The sequence below is a fragment of the Paroedura picta genome, chromosome 16, assembly GCF_049243985.1.
Source record: "Paroedura picta isolate Pp20150507F chromosome 16, Ppicta_v3.0, whole genome shotgun sequence".
Taxonomy (NCBI): domain Eukaryota; kingdom Metazoa; phylum Chordata; class Lepidosauria; order Squamata; family Gekkonidae; genus Paroedura; species Paroedura picta.
The window spans coordinates 9,036,808-9,062,812 of record NC_135384.1 but is presented as its reverse complement, the minus strand read 5'-3'; the positions used below and the strand labels follow the sequence as shown (position 1 = coordinate 9,062,812).

The window sequence follows — 26,005 nt, the reverse complement described above, 5'->3', positions numbered from 1 at the left end:
GAATGCCGGCACAGAAACACACACACGTCTTAATAACTGGTTTAGCTTTTAAAACGCCACAGAACGTCCTGGCTTGTTTGTTTTTTAGATTCCTCTCCTCGGTATGCTGGATAGAGCGTGAGATTCCCTTTCACCTCTGAGGGTGTCGCCCAAATAGCTGCAGTAAACTTCTGGGGTCCTGAACAGAGAGAAAAATCTATTGGTGAGACAGCCTCACCCTGCCGCCCATCACCATGTTAGTAAAATATTTGAAACAGGCTGCCTGCCGGCCTGTATATGACGCTTCCCTGCGATAGAAGAACCACACTCCCTCCCAAATTTTGGAAAAGGTCCAGGGGGGCAGCTGTGGCAGCTGTCAGGGTGTGGACTGGCCAGGAATGTTGCTGGGACAGCACGTAGGAAACAACCTTCTTGCCTGCTGGGGGGACTGGTGTGAAGACAGCGCTGGGAGCGTCTCCCCAGCAGTGTCTTCTCGTCCCGGGGTGGGGTGGGCCTGAGATGACTGGGGCGATGTCTTCAGCGGCAAAGGGTTAACTGGAGGATGAATATCACACCCTCCTCCACCGCCTTTCCCTTCTGAAGTTTGACATTTCCCAGCTAGGAATTTCAGCAACCTTTTCCTCGGCCTTGGGGGGGTCTTCTGGATTGAAAGCAGCGGCATGAAAGAAAAGGCCGGAGGGAAGGAGAAAGGGGGAAAGGGTGAGTGAAACGGGTTGCAAGGGAACGGGGTGCGGGTGCGAGGGAGAAGCGTGCGGGGAAGGGGCCTGTGAAGAATGAGGGACAGGGCAGTGTGGAGCAAGAGAGAGAGAGACGTGAGAAGGGAGAGAGACTCACAGATGCTTGTGCCAGCAGTGCATTATGGAAAGAAAACCCGAGCAAGCGGGACAGGGTGCTGGGTTCAAATTCCTCCTCACCGGGCTAACCACTAATTCTTCGAGCCAGTTTTTCCTGCCAGTTAAAAAGGACGCTGTTGCGATCTTATTCTCCTCACCCCCAGTATTTTTTTTTGAGAAGAACTATAAGATAAAGACGGCGTTCTAAAGGTATAAAGATTTCTCCATGCAATCTTAATGGATTGGGGGGGGGGGGAGGGAGGATGCATGCTGTTTTGAAAATGCAGGGCAAAGAAAAATATTGGGGGGCAAAAGGAAACAAAAAGGGGTGGGTGGAAATGCAACTTGTATGGGTGCAAACTCTTAAGATCTTTTCAGTGATCCCGGCTACTCCACCTTGGGACGAAAGCTAGAGAACAGCCATGTGGCAGCTACATCGAGAAAGAATTCTGTGGGGCTCTGAGAACGCCTCATAATTTTCTTGGCACTCATGACGTACCCTATTACTGGATATTGGACCTTGCAGATTTGAAGCATGAGGGGGGGGGGGAGAGAGAGAGAATTCCCACAACAAGAAGAAGGAGGATCTGCATTAAGGAATGGAGCCAGGCAGTTTATTGTATTGACGTTATCATACGCGCAGACAGAATTCTCTTATTTCATGGTATATGCAGGAGAGCTGGCCGTTCCTCGAAAGACAGACGGCAAATCTTATCGGAAGAGGGGAAAAGAATCAGTGCTTTGAGGGCACTGGGGAGAGAAGTTAAAAACTGCTGGTGACTCGTAAAAAGAGATGACCAAGTGAAATAGCTCTGTTTGGGGGACGAGCAGAGGAAGAACCCAAAACAAAAGGCCAAGAGAGCAGGGATTCGGTTACACGGTTAAAGGGAGATGGGCGAATAAATAGTCAATTTAGCGGGATGGAGTTCCTGCGAGGGAGGGAGGCGCTCTGAATTATGAGTGGGGCAGGCTCGGATGGAGAACCAGCCTGCAGCGGGGAAGCAAGAGAGACAGCAGCAGAGGGAGAGCTGCACAGCTACGTCCCCCCCACTGGCACCTGCCCCCAAGTTTTGCTCCTGTCCCCCTTCACCATCCCACGCGCCCGGCTGCAAGCTGCCACCATCTGTTGCTTGGGGGGCAGGAAGAGGCAGGATGGGGGCCCCTTCCGAGGGTAAGTTTCCCTTATTCCCAGAAGGGAGGAGTTTTGCATTTGCTGAGGGGAAAAAAAAGGGGGGGGGGGAATATAGGGGAGGGGGTGTCCAGAAAATGCAGGAAGTGCATTAAAATTGGATGGAAATGGGGACATGGAGAATGTGAGGAGAAGGGGTGTAGGGTTATAGGATGGGCAGGACTGGGCTGACATTGGGGGTTAGGGGTTCACACGCTGCATGTAAGAAAGGCATATAATATTGCTTCTCCAGGAACGGACCCTGCCATTCTGGCAAAAAAAAAAAAAAAGCAACAACCCACATTTGGGTCTGTTTTGGAGGACACATAATTTGGGGTGGGTGGGGGGTAACAAAGATAATTTGAAAAGGGTAGGAAAATTGGAGGGAAATCACAGCTTTTGGGTTAAAAGATCCAGATTTTCAGTGGGGTTGTGGCCCGAAGGATCGCAGGGAGCCCCAAGTTCGTGGGGACGCGTCAGCTGCTGAGCACGGCGTCTGCTGAATTGCGGATTTCAGATGTGGTAGCTGTGATGTGGCAGATGAGAAAATACTTGAGAGCTTGCTCTTAATTTGGAGGCTGGAGCTGTTCGGAGGGGGTCCTGTTGCGTTCGCCCCTTCTCTGGAGCACACAAATGGCGCGTGGTCAGATTGCATATTGTTTCAGTGCAATTTTGGGGGATGGTCGTAGAATACGAGGTGTGCTGTATGCGGGGCTCTAAGGTGTGGAATGCTGGTCATTTGGTTTAAGGCATCTGCCTGGATTTGGGGGGCTACCACCTTAGAGGCCCTGGATAGAGGTTTTTACAGGGAAAGGTTAGGTGGTTCAGGAATCCTGCCGTCTTGAAGATGTCTAGCAACTTGTATTTGGAAGCTGTTCAGCGAGGGACGGGCTAATTTCGGCTCTATCGGGTCAGAAACGTCAAAAGTGTCACAGGCCTTCCCGATGTCACGTCCTTGCTAGTTTCGGGTTTCGGAATGAAATGAAGGAAACTGGTTATGTATGGAAATATTCTAAATTAGGAATGTTGTGCCGTTCTGAGATGGCAGTCCTTAGAAACTACCCCCCCCCCCCAGTTTAGGAATGAAGTTGGCCAAGATTTGGCATTCCCCCCCCCCTCCTCTCCTCTTTCTCATCTTTCCCATTCTTCCCTTTTCCTGGATGGAAACCCAAAGCACTTCGAAGCCAGGTTAGGAAAGCAGAGGGGAGCTAGTTTCCTTGGAACACACCCCGAGCCATCCTCCCCGGCCCAGATGCACTCCCGCCAACCACAGCTGGGCCTGCCTTTCCCCCTTCTCGATATTTTTTCCAGCTTTTCAGCTTGTGGAAAAACCAGCCGGAGCCAAAATGGGATTAAAACACAGGGATGAATCCTAGAGCTGAGGAGGGGAACACAGTGGAGCCGAGGCCAAGCAGAAGGGAGAAGAAAGGCTGTGTGTATACACACACACAAATGTACACACCCATACCTCCCCCACACACACACACACACACAAACCTTTCCTTGGACAAAGGGGCCTGGGTATGGCATTCAGGATGTCAGCAATAATGTTTCCCCCCCTTGAACAAGAGTGTTTAAACTTGTGGAATCTTCAGTGCATCTAGGACACGATCCCAAGTATTATTTTATTTGTTGGCTTCATTGGACTTCCACTTTTCTCCCCGGTGGCCAGGCCTGGCGCCAGCGTATCCCAAAGCAAGGCAGCTTCCAGGGCCCAGGCGCTTTGCCACTGATGCCCACCCACGTGCCTTCCCTGCCAACTGTTTGCACCCATTGTCTGAACTGCCCAGCATCCTTGGAGAAGGGCATGGGGGCAGGGCGCAGAAGGGTGCTCCTTGGGGCAACGCCAGCAGCAATCCGAGCTGTGCATGCTGACCAGTGCTGTGGAGGAAAGGGGGTGCAGATGGTGCAGGCGAGACCGATCCGGTCAGATCTCGGAATCTCAGCAGGGTCAGCCCTGGCTAGCACTTGGATGGGAGAGCTCCAAGGGAAACCAAGGTTGTGACCTGGGGACAGCCAATGGCAAAGCATCTCCAAGTCTTAAGAACTCCTGGCTACATGATGCGCATGCCATAAGATAAATAAATAGGTGACTGAGCATGGGCAGTGGGAGGGGTAATGAGCAGAATAAGAGGGGGAGGAGGAGGAGTTGGTTCTTATATGCCACTTTTCTCTATTCGAAGGAGTCTCCCTTTCCTCTCCCCACAACAGACACCCTGTGAGAAACCTGGCCAGACCCAACGCTATGTTACACTGCATGGAATTGGGCTAAAATAAAGAATGGTTATAATATTGCCTTCGGGTTTTTTTTTTTTAAGTGGAAAGCTAAACCTTGTTATTTGAATTTGCTTTGACAAACTAAAACCGATATCCGCATCATTTACTTTTTGTAAGAGCCCCAATCGATTAATTGGGCTGCATTGAGGAGTCCTTTAGAAGTAGTTTTGAATTGGGCAAGTTAACTTTGAATATTCTCGTTTTGGCAGACATTTATGGAAAGATCCAAACTGAATAACGCTGAGGTCTGAGTTTAATGTGAATTTCTCTCCTGCTTAACTGAAATAAATTGGATTTCCGTACACTTAACAGTGCTTGGATTGTGCACTCTAGGGCTTTGTATTTTTTAAGGTTCTTAAATATTTAATATTTCAAAAATGCCAGATCTTAGTTTTTTAATGTCCATATTTCGAACGTTAAGCAGCGGTTGAAATGTGCATATTCCACTCTGAATTAAAAATTAATAATTCCAGACAGATTTGCCTCTTTCCGCAGCATTCCTGAGCCACCCCTCAATAATTTTAAAACTTACCTAGCAGCTCACAGAACTGATCAAGGCTTCATTAATTTTTTTAAAAAAAGGTTGGTATTAAGGGTAGCATGCATGGCTTAAAGCGTTTCAGCAAGCCAGTTTCTACCTTTTCGAATTTCTAGTCCTTGCACAAGTCAATTCTTAGTCCTCCGGTTTTGTATGTTTCATCTTACTTGTGACAAGGGTCTTGTCAGCGTCCATTCCCCTCCACATCTCCTTCTCCTTCTCCTTCTCCTTCTCCTTCTCCTTCTCCTTCTCCTTCTCCTTCTCCTTCTCCTTCTGTTGCCATCTCTGGGTTGGGAAAATCCTGGAGGCTTTGCGGGTGGAGCCTGAAGAGGACGGACGTTGGGGGGGGGCAAAGGTTAGGGACTTCAATGGGGTATAACGCCATTCAGTACACCTTTTAAGTGTCCATTTTCTCTAGGAGAACTGATCTCTGTTGCCTGGAGGAATCTGAGTCCACTGGCACCTTAAGACCAACAAAGTTGTATTCAAGGTGTGAGCTTTCATGTGCAGGCACACTTCCTTAGACAACGGAACAGGAATCGTAGGAGTATGGATGTCACGAGAGAGGAAATGAGTTGTAAATGAGTAAACAGCATCACAACAAAAAATGCAGCATGATCACGAAGATTGGACAGTTCCGTGCTTGATTAACAAAACCAGTCCTTTGGGAATAACAAAAACAGTTCCTACCAGTTCCGGGTTGGGAAATACCTGGGGGCTTTAGGGGTGGAGTCAGGATTGGGTGGGATTTAGGGCAGGAATATCATGCTATGGAGCCCACCCTCCAAAGTGGCCATTTCCTCCAGGGGAACTGGTCTTTCTAGTCTGGAGATGAACCAGGAGACCCCAGGTTGCACCTGGAGGCTGGCATCCCTAATTTCCTACAGGAAAAACCTCACTACAAAAGCGCATTGGAAGTGCATTATTCAACGTGTGTGGAATGAGTCCCCAGTAATACTAATTTTCAAGCCTCCATTTGAGAGCCGACCACCGACAGGGCAGTGGTTGCTCCCGAGCCTTCTGCGGCCAGATTTCCTCTTGCAGTGAGGACCAGGGCGTGGGGCTGGGCCTCCCCGCAAAAATGCATGCCCAGGACAATGCAGCTGCCGCGCGGCCTTTCTCTGCCAGCTGCTATTTCTGCTGCAGCCTGCGGTCCCCGCTAACTGCAAACACATGTCGCCTTGCTCAGCGGCAGCCTCCCGCCCCCCTTCCCGATGGCTTTTCCACCCGGTGCTGAAGGCAAAAGGTCTGCCCAAGCCTCCCTCTTTTCCCAAACGAGGCCGTCCAAGTCCCCTTGGCAGGCTGGTTGGGAACGGGGTGGGAGAGTTGAGCCAAGGGAGGGATGAGACGGAGGGAAACCCAGCAGCCGGCCGGCCTCCCAGATCCAGAGAAAGAGGGGCATCGGAGAACTGCAGAGGGGTGGGGGTGGATTGCAATAGCCAGTTGAGCTAGCTGGGTAGCCTCCTGTGGCCTGGTATTCTGTACTTTGCATTTTTGCACAGTGGATGGGTGTGGGGATTGGCTTCCCCTTTAAATTATTTGCATGTTTAAAAAAAAAGATGATTCTGGTATGCCTGAATTCAGCTTTTTAGCTTTCTTTTCTTCTGCCGTTGGTATTCCGCATTCCCGAAGCAGCTTTTTTTGGTCAATTTTACATTCAGGCTCCGCAGGGGTTGAGCGAAATAAGTTGACACAGCAGAAGATACTCCACAGAGCCTCCCCCTGCTGCATCTTGTCTTGCTCTCAATTCCTTTCCCCTTAACCTTTGTGGAACGCATTCTTTTGTCCTAAGAGGCATTTGGGGACCTCGTCTCTCTTTCCTTGCTGTGCCACTGTGGTGCAGCAGCTAGAGGACTGGGCAGGGACCTGAGAAAGCCAGGTGCAAATTGGGCCAGGACAATTCACCCGGGACAGAAAGGACAGGTTTGGTTCCTGTGTAGCAGTCATACACATGCTGCAGGGTTCTCCTCTCTTCACGTGGTACCACAGCTTCGATCGTGTCCGTAATGGCAAACGGCTCCGTATGTTTGGCCAAGAGTTGGGTCGAGGTTCTCCTGAGCAGACTTGCTTTCCCCACAGCCTCACGACAGAGGCGAGAAACTTTCTTCTCCAAACACGCCAGGGCCCCATTTGGATCGGGTCCACAGCCCCAGGGGGAAGAGAGGCCTCTGCCTCCCTCTCATGCTATTTTCTTGAGGCAACATGGTCTGAGGGTCATTTTTTTGCCTCAGTAACTTACAGCCCTGCAGTGGGGTGAACGGGCCCACCTGGAGCCATTGGGTTCAAGAAAATTGTGTGGGTGGGTGTAAGCAGAAGTCCCCAACCCTCCCCTGGTACCGTTGTCTTGATCTGAACTGGCCCCATGGCGTTTGAGGAAGAAGCCGCTGTTTGGCTGAGGAGACAGTGAGCGAGGTCAACCCAAATTGGGGTTAAGCATATCATATAGTTTGGCCCCGTGGTGCCTGTGGAGAAAGATGTTTTGCCTTCATATCACCATTTCTCTGATCTGCAATGGTCCCCAGTGTTCAGCTGCTGGACGCCTGGGGAATTTCTCACTGAGTAACCGGGGAGTGTGAGACAATCTCTTCTTTCAATGACCTCCATGTGGCCAGCCTTACCTGACATGTGTGACCCTCTGCAGGTGATACCATGTCAGTTATATACAGTGAAGTGGCTGCAGACGAGCCGACCACCAACAGCTTTTGGATGGTGAGTAGATGAAAGGGTGGACAGCGGGTAGGTGGTGGTGTTTCTGTTAGGCACAAATCCTTTGGGCAGACAATGCAGGTTGGATGACACAAGAGAGGTTCCATGCAGAATCCCGGAGCAGCCTCTCTCAGCTTTTTTATCATTGAGAAATTCTTTAAACATTCTCTTCGGGCTTTGAGAAACCCCAGGAAGTGGCGCGATCCTGCAGAATATGGTTGGGAAGCAGAGCTGTGGACACGCCCACCTGGGGCCCCTCCCATTCCCACTTGGCCCATCATTGGCCATTTTGGGAAGGTGGGGATCGACACGACCATATATAGCCATAGGTAAAGGTAAAGGTATCCCCTGTGCAAGCACCGAGTCATGTCTGACCCTTGGGGTGACGCCCTCCAGCGTTCTCATGGCAGACTCAATACGGGGTGGTTTGCCAGTGCCTTCCCCAGTCATTACCGTTTACCCCCCAGCAATCTGGGTACTCATTTTACCAACCTCGGAAGGATGGAAGGCTGAGTCGACCTTGAGCCGGCTGCTGGGATCCAACTGCATGTCTGCTGCCTTACCACCTTGCGCCACAAGAGGCCTGATAAATTGGCCAATGGGCCTGAACGGGGGTGGAAAAAGGGAGGCTCAATTCCGGGAAGTGTGGCAGGGCGGCATGGCTGGCTGACATCACTTCCTGTTGCCTTGAAGCCTGAAAAATATTTCAGGGGTACCTCCGTAGTCAAAAGGCTGGAAAAGGCTGCGCTGCCTTCTGCCCTCTTTTGGTCTTCAGGGCTAGACCCTAGATTGGTGGAAGTCAAGGTGGGAAGGGAAGAAGGGACGGACGGCTAATTCGCCACTCTTGGGGGTCCGTGATTCTGTGATTCTTTGGACAATGCTGACGTCACCGGCTTCCGTACCGCTGCTGAAACGGCTCCCTGTCTGTTCCTTCCCCTTGTTCCAATTCTCCTTCAGCCCAGCCACTATCAGAGCACCGTGAAACGGCTGGACGATGGCTACCGCGCTTGCGACCAGATTGTCGCGTGTTTCCAGGACAGGGCGAAGATCGAGCGCAGTTACGCGTTGCAGATGGAGGAGTGGACTCGCAAGTGGCGGCCCCTGGTGGACGCAAGTGAGTGGCCACACCCGTTTTCCAGAGCCTGTTTTAACATCTGAGCTGTGTCATTTATTCTGCATTCATAGAATCATAGAGTTGGAAGGGACCTCCAGGCTTCTCTTGCAGGGATGGCCAAACTATGGCTCTCCAGATGTCCATGGACTACAATTCCCATGAACCCCTACCAGGAGGTGCTGGCAGAGGCTCATGGGAATTGTAGCCCATGGACATCTGGAGAGCCACAGTTTGGCCGCCCTTGCTTAAATGAGTCAATCCATCTTGTGCTGGGTCTTCTTTTTTTCCCGCTGCCTTCCACTTTTCCTGGTGTTCCATTGGGGCTTAGCTTTTCATAATGTGGTCAAAGAACAATTTCCTCAGTTTAGGTATTTAAGTATCCAGGGAGAGTTCAGGCTTGGTTTGATCCAGAACCTACTTATATGTCTTCTGCAATCCATGGCACCCATGAAGCTATCCTCCAACATCACATTTCAAATGAGTCAACTTTCATCCTGTCCGATTTCTTCATTGTCCAGCCTCACACCAGCTCGTAGTCCATGGATATCTGGAGCCGCAGTTTGGCCAGGCCTGCTATAGTATGAATTATCTTGCTCTTGGTCACCAACACCATATCCGTGAGGTTCCGTTGATTACTCCCAACAAGCGGACTTCATTTGGGGAAACCTCTTTATTGAAGGAATAATGAACTTATCGTCAAGGGATCCTTGCTAAGATTGAAGATCCTAATTAAACTGGCCCTTATCTACCCCTTGCCTGCAGCCCCTCCCAGTGCCAAAAGGTTTGGGCATGAAGACTCCTTGTTGACAAAACGGACAGTCTCTTGACCGGCACCTCTGCCAGGGCCCAAGGTCCCTGGGAAAGATTGCAGGCCCAGGCAGAGCACGGTGGGAGACAGGCAGCATAGGCTCACTATATTCAAACCTGCCCCAAATAGTAACCAGAATCCAAGGCAAGGTGACGAGGCGAAAAATCAAAAGGCTACAGAGATGCATGTATACATAACTAGCACAGGCTTGCTAGCGACGGAAACCAAGTTAGATGACAAAAAGCATAAATCATGGTTTTGACAATATCCTTGCACTTAAGGATCTTTTCTAGCTCCTTCCTAGCTTCAAATCTCCTCCTGATTTCTTGGTTGTAGTCCCCCTTCTGGTTGGCCAAGGCCTAGAAAACCTTCAACAATTTCCGTTTCTTCACCGTTGAACTTAAAGCTGTACATTTGGGGTGGGGGGGAGAGACACGTTCAAATCCCCCTCTGGATGACTCAGCCTCGCTTACCTTCCAGGGCTGTTATGCAGCTAAAATGGAGTCAGGAAGAGCCATGTATGCTGTTCCGAGCTCCTCGGAGGAAGGGTGGGAGAGAAATGCAATGATGAAATATGGTTTAAAGAGATTGCTCTACAGTCCCGAGACTTGACCTGTATTATTTCAGCGTCCAAAACTATGTGAGAATGCTCAGCCAGAAAAATGTTCCTTTTCATACCCCGATTTACGTTCTGTTTTCCTGTTCTTTATTTAGCAGTTCCTTCGCCCTTTGTCCCAGAGCCAGGGATTATCCCTGATAGGGATCAGTGAAGCAGCCACATATTTCCCAGATGCTTTTGGCTTGGAATCACAGAGCCTGATAGGGGCCTGTATAGTCCTGCTTCTCTTTGTACGCAGAGCAAAAAAAAATAGGTCACTCTATAAGCCAGCCTTTCTCAACTTTTTTACCGTGGAAAACCCCCTGAAACTTTCTTCAGGCTCTGAGAATCCCCAAAAGTGGCGCGATCGTGCCGAATATGGTTGGGAAGCAGAGCTGTGTCCACGCCCAAATATGAGCTCTGAAGACCTTAGCGATCCCTTTTCGTATCTCCTCCTTCCCCCCAATCCCAGGTCCATTGTACGGTTCCTTGCTCCGAGCCTGGCAGGCGTTTTTGGGAGCCTCTGAGCGGCTGAGCCGGCTCCACATGGAGATGCAAAGGGCTTTGGTCTCAGAGGACGCAGCGCGCATCCGGGCCTGGCAGCACGATTCCTACCACCGCAAGCTGTTTGGGGGCTTCAAGGAGGCCTGCGAGCTGGAAAGCGGCTTCCAGAAGGCACAGAAACCCTGGACCAAGAAACTGAAGAAGGTAGGAGGGGCTCCCAAGACCAGACAGGGGGAGCAGGGAGGCTGAGCCATGGGAGACAGGGTCTCTCCAGAAAGGAAGGTGGGCATCGTTGCCCCCCCACCCCCCGCCCCGTCGCTTCATATTTCTGCCCGGCTGTGATTCTGCTCCGTCACTAGTTTGAGAAAGAGCAACAGAACGTGGCTGTCTGTGGCTGCTCAGCCCTGCCTGCTCTCGTGGCAGAGCTGTCATGCATCCCTCGTTACAAGTATCCTTTTCTCTGGATCTTTTTCGGACTGCGGGCACTGTTGGAAGCATACGGCGCGGTGTGAGTGCAGCCACAAAATGGCTGTCATAAAATGGCTACCGCAGGCCTTGGAGCCAGCCACAAAATGGCTGCCACAGCAACATTAAAAAAAAAAAAAATCTACACAGCCAATCAAATCTCCAAAGGCTAATCAGAAGCCTTGGTGGGCAAAAGTCCCTCCCTCCAATCCTGCCCTCTTTTGAAAAACACTTGGAGAGCGCCAGGGAAGGGATCCGTGGGTGACGTGGCACTCACAGGCAGTGTGTTGGGGACTCCTGCCACAGGGCTTAAGTAGGGTTGGCAGGTGGGGGATGGGGGGTGCACTTACCAAGAGCAGGGAGGGACACCGGAAATGAATACAACATGCCTGTGTGACCCAGAAGTGATATAGGTATGTTGGAGATGTTGAGAGGCTTGTTCTGGGTTTTGGGCAAAAACTCTATGGCCAAATTGGCTTCTACCATAGAGTTTTGCCCAAAATACAGAACGTCACCACACAATGTTCCTGATGTGCCTGTCACTTCTGGGTAACATAGGGATGTTGAGTTAATTCCCAGCATTCTTCCCTTTGGGGGGTTAATTTGGGAAGGGGAGAGGTGCAGCCTGAAAGCGAGAGACCCCCGACCTGACCGTGTGTGTGTGTGAGTGTCTGGCAATCTTAGGCATAAGGGGTGTGGTGACTGGGCTATACAGACGTCCTCTGGTAGAGAAATGATAAACAGTGAGGCATTTGCTACTGGGCCCCCTGGCCGCTTTTATTCTGCCCATCCCTTTCCTGCATCCACCTCTAGGTCGAGAAAGCCAAATCTTTGTACCACAAGGCCTGTCGCAAGGAACATATTGCAGCGCTGCGGGAGAGCGGAGTCCAGGCCTCAGGGGGGCCTGAAGTGCCCCCAGATCGGCAGCGGGCCCTGAGAGAAGAACATCAGCGCTGCAGCCAGGAGGCCAACAAGGTGGGTACTTCCACCCCCACCTCCCCTTTCTGCAAGTTTGGTGTCGTGGTTAGGAGTGCAGACTTCTAATCTGGCATGCCGGGTTTGATTCTGCGCTCCCCCACATGCAACCAGCTGGGTGACCTTGGGCTCGCCATGGCACTGATAAAACTGTTCTGACTGAGCAGTGATATCAGCGCTCTCTCAGCCTCACCCACCCCACAGGGTGTCTGTTGTGGGGAGAGGAATGGGAAGGCGAATGTAAGCCGCTTTGAGCCTCCTTCGGGTAGGGAAAAGCAGCATATAAGAACCAACTCTTCTTCTTCTTCTTCTTCTTCTTCTTCTTCTTCTTCTTCTTCTTCTTCTTCTTCTTCTTCTTCTTCTTCTTCTTCTTCTTCTTCTTCTTCTTCTCATATGTCTGGGCCACTGGAGCAATATGGGCCGTTTTTTCACAGGGGTGGCCAAACTATGTCTTTCCAGATGTCCGTGGACTACAAGGACCATGAGTCCCTGCCAGTTGCATGTGTTGGCACAGGCTCATGGGAATTGTAGTCCACTAACATCTGGAGCCTCTTGTGGCACAGAGTGTTAAGGCAGCCGCCTGAAAGCTTTGCCCATGAGGTTGGGAGTTCAATCCCAGCAGCCGGCTCAAGGTTGACTCAGCCTTCCATCCTTCCGAGGTCGGTAAAATGAGGACCCAGCTTGCTGGGGGGTAAACGGTCATGACTGGGGAAGGCACTGGCAAACCACCCCGTGTTGAGTCTGCCATGAAAACGCTAGAGGGCGTCACCCCAAGGGTCAGGCATGACTCGGTGCTTGCACAGGGGATACCTTTACCTTTACCTTTACCTAACATCTGGAGAGCCACAGCTTGGCTACCCCTGGCTTAGGCTGAGAGAGAGAGTGCCTGGCCCAAGGTCACCCAGCAAGCTGCCACGGCAGCGTGGGAATTCGAACCCGTGTCCCCTGATCCGACTCTGATGCTGAACCCGCTACCCTGTGCTGTCCCTCAGTGTGCCTTCTCTCCATCTCCGGCTTCCTCAATGAGAGAAAGGGCTTGTGCTTCAGAGGAGGGGACGGGGACCTCTGACGCCTCTTCCCCCCTTCCCCGCAGGTCCGTGAGCGATACGAGAAATCCCTGCAGGAACTTGACCGCTGCAGCCCTCGCTACATGGAGGAAATGGAGACGGTTTTCGAGCAGGGGCAGGCCTTGGAGCAGCGGCGCATCGTCTTTCTCAAAGGGGCCTTCCTCGCCCTGCACCGGCGCCTCGATGTCACGGCCGAACCCAGGTGCGAGACCCGGTCTGCACATCACATAGAAGGGCATCTTGACGATCCTACAAAGTCTTCAGGTTCTTTTGTGTGCTTTCTGCTCTTGAACCATCCCCACAAGATGCAGTTTTTTCCTCCTTTATAGGGGCTCTCAAATTACCATTATGGTCGGAGCTTTGAGAGCAGCACTGGGAATCCAGCCCACCGCTATCAAAAGACTCAGTCCTCCAGGGCTGCATTACCGCTATTGGCCATTAGAGGGAGCGCTAAGGCTTTCAGAGTTGCCTTGACTGGTATCCCACCAAGGTTGGGCTGCAGCATCTTCTGCCTGTCCCTGAGGAAGATGAGCGTTCCAGAGTTGTGATTAGGAGAAAGAAGACTCGGATTACAGAGTCTCATGCGCAGCTAGTCTTACAAGAGCCTCCCTTTTAAAATCAAGGCACATGTAAAATATTAAAAAGCAATGTTTATAATGTATCAACCTGCAAGGATACAGGTGACTGTAAATATATATGTATTCACCTTCCACGACAGGGAGATGAAAGGTTTGCAACCTATTATACTCTGCTAAGTAGACTGTGAAATCTCTTTTTGTACACCATAAGGGATGTGAGTGTCCTGCATAGTGCAGGGGGTTGGACTAGATGACCCATGAGGTCCCTTCCAACTCTAGGATTCTATGATTCTATCAGTAATCTACGAACTCAGCTCTAATCATTAATATCCCAGCTCCCATCAGATATCACAAGCCAAGCAAGGTTGTGCCAAAAGGTTGGCCAACCTCCAGGGAATACCAGAGTCGTAACACGGGAGCAAGCAATGGCAGACCACCTCCAGAAGTATCTCGCCTGGCAGCCAGTAGGATGCCTGGCTCTAATATACACATGCCATATTCCTTCCTTCCTTCCTTCCTTCCTTCCTTCCTTCCTTCCTTCCTTCCTTCCTTCCTTCCTTCCTTCCTTCCTTCCTTCCTTCCTTCCCATTCATTCATTCATTCATTCATTCATTCATTCATTCATTCATTCATTCATTCATTCATATATATACCGCCCTCCTCTGAGGCTCAGGGCGGTTTACATAAAATGCAGAAAACAGTACATGGAACTCAGCTTTTCACATAGAAATAACATTAAACTTAACAGAGGTAACCGAGTATAACAATGCAAAGAGGTCCAGAGCAGAACGCATGGGTGGAATTCTGGGAGGGAGGGAGGGAGGGAGGGAGCAGGGGCCCTGTAGATGTTGCTGGTCGCCTGGCCTCAACCAATTGCCTGGCGGAAGAGCTCCCTTTTGCAGGCCCTGCGGAACTCTCCCAGTATGGCTGAGCTCGACAGAGAGGCAGGTGGTGGCATGCCACCCAGCAACCCTTCCTGTTCCTTTTCCTCCTTCCATGCAGCATCCAAGCCGTTTACTCCGACTTGCAACAAGCGATCGAGGACATAAACGACCAGGAGGACCTCAAGTGGTGGCATAACCGACACGGCCCCGGGATGCCCATGAACTGGCCACGGTTTGAGGTGGGAACGTTTCCTGCTTTCATGATGGGAGGGGCGTATTCTGCACATGGCCAGAGTGGAAGAAGCCCCTTCCAAAAGCCGCAAGCGCCAGCTCATTCTGAAGGCTCCACACGTGCTTATTTGCCTGTCCATTTGCTCCCCACGGGCTCAGTTTGTACACCTGTAAACCTTTTCCGTAATAAATTGGTTCTCAGTTACCAGCTCACGAGAAACCTGAGCTATCAAAGTTTGCCCTGGGGCTTCCTGGAGCATACCTTTCAGTGTTTTTTTTATCCAGTAAACACAGTGACTTGCAGTAATACCCCTTATTCCCTTATTGTATTATCAACAGTTCTCAGCAGCTGTAGTCCTGAAATGGAAATCTGGGCAGTGCAGGGGCCTTTAGTATACCACACGTGTTTTTACTCAGATGGAGTCGAAAGAGGATGTCCCCTTTCCACACCATGAACTTAACTCCCAAAGACCTGGAGAAATGAGAATAGTAATACCAGTGTACTGAGTGACGTCATTCTATTAGGAATCCCTCAAGCCCAAAATTATACCCCAGAGACCAAACTGTAACCACAGCCGAATTGTTTCCCCCTCTCTTCCCCTCTCCAGGGCTGGAACCCTGACCAGGAGCGGCCCACCGTGAAAATCAAGAAAACCAAAGAGCCTGAGAAAGCCGTCATGCGCAGCGTCACCCCCTTCCCAGAGCAGGTGAGTTCTGCTAGAGAGGAAGGAAGAAGGGGCAGGGGCGTAAGGGAAGAGAAGTCTGCCGTGCTTTGGCTATCGTGGTTGCTTTTTTCTGAGCAGCCAGATATTGGACCAGAGAGAGAGGAGGGAGGGATGGAGCCGGCGGGAGCTTTCTGAGAGCTTCAGGGCACGTGCAGCCCCTTCATGAGGCAAATAACGCTTTTCATGGAGCCATGGTAGGGCTTGGAATACAACCTGGCATAGGGGAGGCTGAAGCCCCTTCTCTGCCATGCCGTTGGTACTGGTGGTCTTCAAGCAATGGCTGGACAGATCCTTATCCTGGATGCTTTAGGCTGATCCTGCACTGAGCAGGGGGTGGACTAGATGGCCTCTAGGATCCCTTCCAGCTCCATGGTTCTACCTTAGAAGCACTTCCAAAGTTTGTTCTCATGGGGAATTTGTCCCCGCCAAATGGCTGCAAGTCTCTGTGGTGATCAGGTGTTGCATGTAATGTCGGGATGCCAGATTCCAGGTAGGACCAGGCAGAGGGAGGGTCTTGGCCACCCTTTGCTGCTTGGGATACTGGGGAAATTGAGTCCGGGTCTTTCTGCATTCTTCAGCCATTCCATGACTCTTCTTTGCCGCAAGGCTGTGAAACCGGGGTCAGCTGGGAGCCAAGTAATTTAAAGAGAGGATTCTTTTGCATCTCCAGACCGTCCTCATAGCTTGAGAGAAACCTCAATTGCTGGTGTGGAAAGCCGGTCAATGAACGTGCTACCACAGACCGTCACTAGGAGGCTGTGTAATTCTTGATATATGCAGCTGTCCTCCAAAAGCCTCTAGAATTCCGGCTATTCGGAGTACTTCCGCATGGAGTATCTCAGCAGCCTTTAGATCAGCACTTTGAGGTAGGGCAGGAGGGTTCTCCTGTCCGTCTTGCAGAGGAGGGGACTGGCGTGAAGATCCATTGTTCATGATTGTATATCAATTGTTTTTCCCCCCAGGGTTTCTCACTTCAGTTCTGCCTCTTGTCCCACCACGCCCATCTTGCTCTTCTCCTCTGCTCCAGACAGACAAACAGTCTCTCGGTCTACCCCGCAAGGCTGTTGTGTGGATGGCACCCTCCCCCCCCCCCTGAACAAGCTCCTTGTCCTGCCACGACCCCTGTGAAAGGGTTGTTCGACCCCCAAAGGGGTCCCGGCCCCCAGGTTGAGAACCACTGCTTTAACAGAATCTTAATGTGTGGAAATGGCCAGGATAAACTTTTTATGGCACGGCAATAAATAACATCCCATTAAGCTTCTGTTAAAAGGGCTGGAGAGCCTCTTGTGGCATAGAGTGGTAAGCGGCTGAAAGGCGGTCTGAAGCTGTCTGCCCATGAGGCTGGGAGTTCAATCCCAGCAGCCGGCTCAAGGTTGACTCAGCCTTCCATCCTTCCGAGGTCGGTAAAATGAGGACCCAGCTTGCTTGCTGGGGGGTAAACGGTAATGACTGGGGAAGGCACTGGCAAACCACCCCGTATTGAGTCTGCCATGAAAACACTAGAGGGCATCACCCCAAGGGCCAGACATGACTCGGTGCTTGCACAGGGGATACCTTTACCTTTACCTTAAAAGGGCTGGATCTATTTATCCAGGCTTGTTGACAAAACGTACTGAGTAGGGAGCCATGCATGAATTTTGCTCGTGCTCAGAGGCTGTCTTGCCCCTATAACAAATCTCGCCTTTCAGATTTTCAGCCCTGCCTCAGTTACGATGGGGAAAGGGACGAGGCACACGGGGTGGGGCTGCGAGCTGCCTTTCGAAAAGGCTGTGATTGTGAGCAGGAGGGCGCGTGATAAAGACAACACAGCGTTTTTGTTCAGGTGATACTGTCATCACAAGGAGATTACTGTTTTCACATGACACCCTTGTTTCTTCATCGGAGTTACAACATGCGTTTGGCATGTTGAGTTGGAAGCTTGTCACCTCAAGGATTCTGTGCTGACTTCACATACTCTTTGCAGCCATTGGAATTATTCATCCGGGAAAGTAGTTTTTGGTATCCGTGGCTATTCCAGCTTGGTGTAGTGGTTAGGAGCGCAGACTTCTGGCAAGCCGGGTTTGATTCCCCACTCCCCCACATGCAGCCAGCCGGGTGACCTTGGGCTCCCCACAACATTAATAAAACTGTTCTGACCAAGCAGGAATATCAGGGCTCTCTCAGCCTCACCCACCTCACAGGTGGTGGGGAGAGGATAGGGAAGGCAATTGTAAGCTGCTTTGAGACTCCTTCGGGTAGAGAAAAGCGGCATATAAGAACCAACTCTTCTTCTTCAGTGGTATCAGGGCTCTCTCAGCCTCACCCACCTCACAGGGTGTCTGTTGTGGGGAGAGGAAGGGAAGGCGACTGTAAGCCACTTTGAGCCTCCTTTGGCTAGAGAAAAGCGGCATATAAGAACCAACTCTTCTTCTTCAGTAACATCAGGGCTCTCTCAGCCTCACCCACCTCACAGGGGGTCTGTTGTGGGGAGAGGAAAGGGACGGCAATTGTAAGCTGCTTTGCGACTCCTTCGGGGAGAGAAAAGCAGCATATAAGAACCAACTCTTCTTCTGAAAGAATGGAGACTCTCTAGACCAGGCTTTCTTGACCAAGGAGTAAATTTATTTATTTATTTATTTGTATATATATATATATATATATATATATATATATATATATATATATATATATATATATATATATATATATATATATATATATATATTTTAAATTTGTTAAACATTTATCAGGTCATACAGCCATACATGGTCGTATCAGCCTTCTCCTCCACCCCCAATGGCCAGTGATGGGCCTCAAGGGGGTGGGAAGGGGAAGAGCCTCAGGTGGGCGTGTCCACAGCTGTACTCCCCAAACATCTTCTGCATGATGGGGCCTTTTCGGGGCTCCTTGAAACCTGAAGAATGTTTCAGGGGTTTCCCAATGGTAAAAAAAATTGAGAAAGGCTGATCTAGACACTCTAGAGCAGGGGTAGTCAAACGGCGGCCCTCCAGATGTCCATGGACTACAATTCCCAGGAGCCCCTGCCAGCGAATGCTGGCAGGGGCTCCTGGGAATTGTAGTCCATGGACATCTGGAGGGCCGCCGTTTGACCACCCCTGCTCTAGAGGGTCCCGTATGCGACAAGTCGCTCCCAGCTATCAAAAGGAAGTTGTAGAAGGCCGTTATTTTGAAAGAGAACCACTGCAAGGGAGACGTTTTCAAAAAAACAAAAATCCCTGTATGCCGTGTAATGCCCATCACGGCTTCCAGTCCCCAACCCTTGTGGCAGATCATGTTGCCAGGCCTCACATCAGCAGCCAGGAACGTATGACCTGACCGAGAGGCAGAGAAGCCAATTGCCAAAGCTGCTTAACCCTAATTAGCACGAAACACAATCCCATCGAAAGTTCTCTTGCACAAGCCTGGCTGCAACACCGAAGCACCTTGAAGAAGGCTCAGCGGCCTTAGACTCAGCCAGACCCTCACGCCCTCCAGGGTCTCAATGCACAGGTCTTTTCCTCAACCACAGTCTGGTCCTTTCTAACCAGAGATGCAGGGGACTGAACCAGGGCCCTTCTGCGTGCCGAGCAGAGGCTCTTCCACACCGAGCCGTAGCCCCTCCCAAGGGTATCTTAGGAAACAGGCCTTGCAACATAGACTTGGCAGAAAAAGAAGAGCTGGTTTCTGTACCCCACTTTTTCACTACCTGAAGGAGCCCCAAAGCGGGTGACAAACACCTTTCCCTTCCTCTCCCCCGCAATTGGCACCCTGTGAGCTAGGTGGGGCCGAGAGAGAGCTCCAGGAGAACTGCTCTGCTAGAATAACAGGACTGTGACTAGCCGGAGGTCACCCGTCTAGCTGCGCACGGAGGAATGGGGAATCCAACCCGGTTCTCCATATCACAGTCTGCCGCACTTTAACCCCTACGCCACATTGGCTCTCTTATGGGCCCTGCCCCCTGGGAACTTGCAGTGTGAGAAATAAAGAAATAAAGGATGGGGTTCACCCACAGTCCTGCTCACATTGCCACCTCTCCCTACAGTGCAAAGTCAGCACCTGTCTCAGTGTCAGGACAGCGTGTCCGTGCGGTGTATGACTATACCGGCCAGGAGGCCGATGAGCTAAGCTTCAAAGCAGGTGAGTGTTACCTTTTATCCTACCACAGGCTTGCCTTCAGGTACAAAACTTTTCCCCGACTTCTATAGGGGACCTGCAAAGGACTAAAGCAGGGATTCCCAACCAGGGGTCTGCGGACTCCTGGGGGCCCAGGGGAGCTCCGAAGTGGTGCAGTCTAGGGGAGCCTAGGCTGTCTTCTCACCTCCTATTATTTTCAGCCTACATGAGATGAGGCAGAGCTGCCATAGCAGTAGTCAAGGCAGGGGGAGGGAGATAAAGGAAGACTGTGGGTCGTGATGTCACTTCCAGGACGTGGCGGGCGTGGCTGGCTGACCTCACTTCCGGGGCTCCTCGGAGTCTGAAAAATTATTTCAGGGGTGCCTGCATGGTCGAAAGGTTGAAGAAGGCTGGGCTAGAGCATGGTGACCGCTGGCATCCATGAGGACTAGAAGCATGGTGTCCGCAGGCACGCAATGCTTAGCATCATTATGATTTCATTTCTCCTGTTATCTGTGATGACACATGGTTCTCTCTCTCTCTCTCTCTCTCTCTCTCTCTCTCTCTCTCTCTCTCTCTCTCTCTCTCTGTGTGTGTGTGTGTCTGTCTCTCTCTGTCTCTCTCTCTCTGTCTCTCTCTGTGTCTCTGTCTCTGTCTCTCTCTCTCTGTCTCTCTCTGTGTCTCTGTCTCTGTCTCTCTCTCTGTCTTTTCCTCAGGAGAGCTTCTTACCAAGCTGGAAGACGAAGACGAACAAGGCTGGTGCAAAGGAGTGACAGACAGCGGCCACGTGGGGCTCTATCCTGCCAATTATGTGGAACCCATACAAGGCTAACGGGCAGGGTTTTTAGGGACAGTAGCAGGGGTCTGGCTGGGGGAGGGGGGAATCTCACACCCATGCACCAATTTAGGAGGACAATGTGTATTCTGCACTTCTGAGATCTCACACCCCACGAGCCCAAAACAGGGCAACGTTTGGCATCCGGAGAACCCTTCGCTTTATTTTGTTTTGTTTTTTTTAAGTTTCTAGTCCTTAAGGCTGCAAGGTCGATATAGAAAAATCTCAGCAGCCCAGGTGGGGCGGAAGCTGAACCCGGTAGAAGGGGGTTGCTTGGCACAGCTTCTGGCCCCTCCCTGTGTGTCTAGCTAGAGGGTTAATTATGCGCTGTTTGCATAATTTATTCGGGGAGGGGGCAGCGTTTGACTTTTTCCTGGCCGAGAGCATCCATAGCTCTGATTTATAGACAAAGGAACAACCGTCACCGGGTTCGCGACCCAAACAAAGCATATTCCACACACTCCAGTAATTCTGCTCACACGTCCGGGTCACTCCCTATTCCAGGCACCGGCCACCTCATGCACACCCACAGGTTCCCTCTCCGTAAGTCTGTGGCAGACAGGCCAATAAACCAAGGTGCCTTTAAGCTCTCATTTGACTGGCTGAGACGGGAACTCCCTGCCCCCAAGCTCTCGGGCCGTCCTTTTCTGGAAACGTGAGTCAGACTTCACAAGACGCTGTTTGTTTGTGTCTTGGGGATCTGAAAAGCAAAACGGAGGAAGTCGTTTCCAAGTTGCCGAGCCGTGTTTTACAAAAATCACAAGATGCTTATCGACGGAGCGGCCAGACGTGGGAGGGAGGAGGGAGTGGATCGTTTAATGTGTAGGTGCCGGCTGAAAATTCCCCCCTGTGGAAATTAACTGAGCAGGGAGCTGACTGTTCATAAGCCGCAGAGTTCCTTCTGACCGGGAGGCTGTTTTGCTGTGTTTGGGTACCGGTTACAAACATCAATGCTATTTTTGATCCTATTTTTGCCTTTCGGGGGGGGGGGGAGGGGGATAACTTTTTAAGAATTTGTTAGCACAAAGTGCTTGAGCGGTCATTCTTCAGGGCTCAGTTCCTGCCCCGTGGGCTGTAGGAGTCACATTCTGTAGCCGTGATGGATGCTGCTCATCTCAGGCACATGTACATGCGCACGAGCACACTGAGGCAATGTGCGGGGCATAGCCTGTGGTTTCAGACGCTGCACCTGCTGGTGGATTTTGAACTGTGGCTAAATATTGCCAAACGACGGTGTCGTTCTAATACTCTTTTAAGCAAGAAAAACACGGCTTTTGAATCCATGGGGGACGTTTGCATGGTCAGCTACCAGCAGCACATGGCGGACAGGGTAGAACAGCCTTTTTCTACCTTTTGACCATGCAGGAGGCCAGGCACAGTTAACCACAAGAGATCTCACACTCCTCGGGAGGAGGAGGAATAGAAGCTGCCATTGTGGCTGAGTCAGCTTGTGGCAGAATCTGTTAAGGCAGGAGGGGAAAGGCCGTGGACCCTCTCTGGAACTCCTCAAGGCTCCCCTAGTTGGGAATCTCTGGAGCAGAACTTTCAGCAAAATCTGGTAGGAGCTAGAAAAGCGATCTGTGGTATGAAAATGGGAGATGCAACTGTGTCCCCATTTCCTTCTGTGAAAGGTTTCTAGAAAATTGCAGCAAATGCATAATAAAGTTGTTGTCGTACTCCACCCGAAGAAGCACAGGAAACAGAGGATATGGGAATGAACGTTTTGGAAGGGAAGGAAGCTGAGATGTTTGACATCCTCCGAAAATTGTAGGAAAGCAATAAATAAACACACCCGATGGCTGATTTCTGTGCCTTGTGGTTTCTGAGTTTCTTCTCGGCCTTATCACTGTCGTTCTCGCCTGGTGAAACCTCAAACACCAGTTGTGTGCGATCACACAACCAACGTTCAGTTATAGATTTGTTTATTCGGCCATTGGCAGTTTGACAGATGATAAAGGAGACCCAGGTAACCTATACCTTACAAGAAAAGATTCAGGTGGGTGGCCATGTTGGTCTGTAGTAGCATAACAAAATCTGAGTCCAGTGACACCTTTAAGATGAACCAAGATTTATTCAAGGCGTGAGTTTTTGAGTGCAGGCACTCCAAGTTCATAGTCTGAGGAAGAGTGCTTGCACTCGAAAGCTCGCGTCTTGAATAAATCTTGGTTGGTTTTACAAGAAAAATTTGACTAACTATAGCAGGGGTAGTCAAACTGCGGCCCTCCAGATGTCCACAGACTACAATTCCCAGGAGCCCCCTGCCAGCATTCGCTGGCAGAGGGCTCCTGGGAATTGTAGTCCATGGACATCTGGAGGGCCGCAGTTTGACTACCCCTGAACTATAGGGTAGTCAAACTGCGGCCCTCTAGATGTCCATGGACTACAATTCCCATGAGCCCCTGCCAGCGTTTGCTGGCCGGGGTTCATGGGAATTGTAGTCCATGGACAACTGGAGGGCCGCAGTTTGACTACCCCTGATTTAATGCAAACTGAAAGCCCCAGCCTGTCCCCAAGTATACCTAACAAACCTAGCTTCACTGAGGCAGGCAGGCATTTTAGAACCAAAGAGTGAAAGTCCAGGAAGTACATTTTCCAAAGAGCCATAGGACTGCTGGCCCCTCTGTGAGGAGAAAACACATTTTTTTTTGTTTGTTTGAAAAAGATGAATTTAGTGTGATTTCCAGCCCTATTTCAATGCCTCAGAGAGAATAACCAGAGACTCATTTGGTGGCAGAGCCGAAGATTGGCCCATCAGTTCCCCCTTTAAAACAGACCCACAGAAACTATGAATCGTCTTTTTCTATTGAGGGGATTATTCTCTCCAGTAGCCAGTCTTCATAGTTTATCAGCCCTCTGACTGAAGTTGGCTTGTTCCAGGTGTCAAGGGAAACATTTTGTATCCCAGCCAAAGATCGGCTCGTGTTTATCTTTCAAGATTTGCATTTAAAGCCATTCTGATCACTCATGAGTTGCGTAAACATGGAAGAATCGCAGCGCTACGAAAACACTTAACGTGTGTAAATAGATTAGAAGCAAATCTGTCCTCCGTTCTATCTGTCTTAAGATCAGAAGATGAAACACAGCTATCAAAACCAATTAATTCATCTCAAAAGCATGACGTAAGTATTTCCGAGCGTTGGATTTGTTTTCCCGAACCGATGTTGCAATCTGGCTGTTCTTTCACTTTGCGAGATTTATTTCTGGGCGAGTTTCCATAGATTCACAATGATCTTTCCAGCGACGGGACAGCAAGAACTTTGCTGAACTGGTCAAAAATAAATTTGCAGGCCTGCTTTGTTCCAGCGTTGAGAACTGGGGTTTGCGACAGGTTCACCCGAGTGGACCATTATTACTCAGTGGCAAGAAACAGGCATTTAGATGGTGGTTTCCCCCGCAGATTTAGGGAGGTTCGTTCTGGTAAATTTGCCCTGAGTCATAAAAATTGTCAACTGTACAGGAAGTTAAATGATGGGTGTTTGAGCCCTGCTCTGGAAATACAGTTAACAGCAAAAAGAAGAGCTGTTTTTGTTTGTTTGTTTTACTATCCAAGTGGCTGACAATTGCCTTCCATTCCTCTCCCCACAACAGACACCCTGTGAGTTAGGTGAGGCTGAGAGAGCTCTGAGAGAACTGGTACTGGCCCAAGGTCACCCAGCTGGCTGCATGTGGAGGAGTGGGGAATCAAGCCCCGGTTAGAGGCTGCTGTTTTAAACCACTATGCTGGCTCTCAATAAAATGCACAAGGATAATTCTTTCTATATGATCACGTGAGAGGTGGCTATTCCCGTTTTACAGAACTGGGAAACAAACCACAAAGGGAATCATTTCCCCAGGTAGAGCTCGCCCTGAGATGTATTGATCCCTAAGGTCGGCGATCTAAACGTAACAGGATGTAAGACGAAGAAAGGGGATGACATGAATAATTAGCAGCTGCCCTTTGAGTGGCTTGCCTCACCAGAGTGCTAGCTTCAGTTCTCCTGGGTCAGCACCAGTTTATCCATGTAGCATGTGCTACAGGCCCTGTGCTTCCAGAGCCCCTGCACAATGCCTTTTCACCCATGGATCAGGGCCATAGCCTCTCTGCTCTGTCCTTTCCCCTCCTTAAAGACACGGAGTGACCCTTCCTTTCCACTGTGGGGGTCCCCTCTGCCCCCAGTCTGGCTGCTCTCATCCAAACTGTGTTTTATTAAGGCCGCGCGAATCCTTAAACCACTCCTGCTCTGAGCCCTTATGAACATCTAACATATACAGAGAGAGAGACACACACACACACAATCCTGTTTCATGCATTCAGCGCCACGAAAGAAGAGCGACTATTCTGAAGTTACATAAATGGGCTCGTCCATAAACATGAGATTGCAGTTTCAGCCCCTGGGCTCTCCCGCCCATGGTGCCTAAACTCGCACCCAGATCCTGATTTCTCAGGTCAGGGCCCTGGCAGGCTTCGGTTTAATAAAGGATGGGAGAGGCCACGCTCCGTGATAAGGAGCAGGGCATGGAGAAAACAGATCAGATAGACTGCCGAAATAGGGGTGGGACCACGGGGCTGGCATGTCCCTAGTTGGCCTGGTTTATCAAACGGTTGAGTCGGTGCCATGGTGGGGGGAGTCAATTCCGTGTCAAGGCCTTCTTCTCCCCTTGACTAACAAGCCAGCACTATGAGGGCAGCTGTCCTAGCGCTGGTTTGTTAGGAGGAGGCAGGAAAAGAAGAAGAGCTGTTTTTTTGTACCCCGCCTTTCAGTACCCAAAGGAGCCTTAAACCTTCCTTTCCTCTCCCCACAACAGACACCCTGTGAGGGAGGTGGGCCTGAGAGAGCTCTGGGAGAACGGTGACCGTCCAAGGTCATCCAGCTGGCTGCATATGGAGGAGGGGGGAATCAAACCCAGTTCTCCACATCAGAGGCCATTGCTGTAACTCACCATGCCAAGCTGGTCCGACAGTCCCCTCCCACCCCAATTCTTATCAATCTTTTATTAGAATCGCTTGGTGAGGGGTCAAAGTGCGCCCCTGGGAGGTGGTGATGGGAAGTGTAGCACAGTCCCAGCTGACTTATGGTGACTCCATAGTGTTTGCAAGAGAAGAGATGTCCAGAGGTGGTGGTGTGCCTCCGCGTCGTGACCTTGTTATTCTTTGGAGGTCTCCCATCCAAATATTGGTCAGGACCAACCATGCTTCTGAGATCTTACCAGATCGAGCTAGCGTGGGCTATCAGGTAGGGTCCCCTAGGAACTGGTGAGAGATCTATCTTTCTTTTCTTAAAATCCTAAATAAACATTATTAAGAAAAGAAAAGTGTATGGGGACATCAACTCCCCTCCTCTACAAACTCTACTCTCAGCTCTCTAGGAATCTCCCCACCCAGAGTTGACCAGCATCCCATTTCGATCAAACCCAGTATATTGAGAAGGAATGTGGAGAGTTTGATTTGTTTTAAAACCTGTTTCGAGATCGGTGACTAAAGGACTCAGGGATTCCCAAGGTGCAGACTGCTCAGTCAAATCAGGTGGGGGGTAAATTAGGACTATGCGGCCACACCTTTTCCTACCCACCTGAGAGTTTAGGGCAGGGGTAGTCAAACTGCAGCCCTCCAGATGTCCATGGACGACA

At 50.5% G+C, this 26,005-nt stretch overlaps 2 protein-coding genes across 2 annotated transcripts in view; both read left to right on the top strand.

Annotated features, from left to right (window-relative positions):
- Positions 1-1,491: 1,491 nt before the first annotated feature.
- Positions 1,492-22,201, top strand: LOC143826766 (protein kinase C and casein kinase II substrate protein 3-like). The gene is given in 11 exon segments (XM_077315757.1): positions 1,492-2,004; positions 7,458-7,525; positions 8,480-8,636; positions 10,515-10,750; positions 11,825-11,986; positions 13,080-13,255; positions 14,634-14,754; positions 15,355-15,438; positions 15,440-15,453; positions 19,493-19,587; positions 20,280-22,201. Coding segments are annotated over 11 exon segments (1,425 nt in total). The 5' UTR covers positions 1,492-1,808; the 3' UTR covers positions 20,396-22,201.
- A 621-nt stretch (positions 22,202-22,822) lies between these two features.
- The window catches only part of LOC143826278 (cathepsin D-like), a 28,817-nt gene continuing 25,634 nt past the window's right edge, over positions 22,823-26,005 (top strand). Inside the window, exon 1 of the mRNA XM_077314995.1 lies at positions 22,823-23,517. Coding sequence (XP_077171110.1) covers positions 23,471-23,517 — 47 coding nt within the window. The 5' untranslated portion in view covers positions 22,823-23,470. The remainder of the gene's footprint in view (positions 23,518-26,005) is intronic.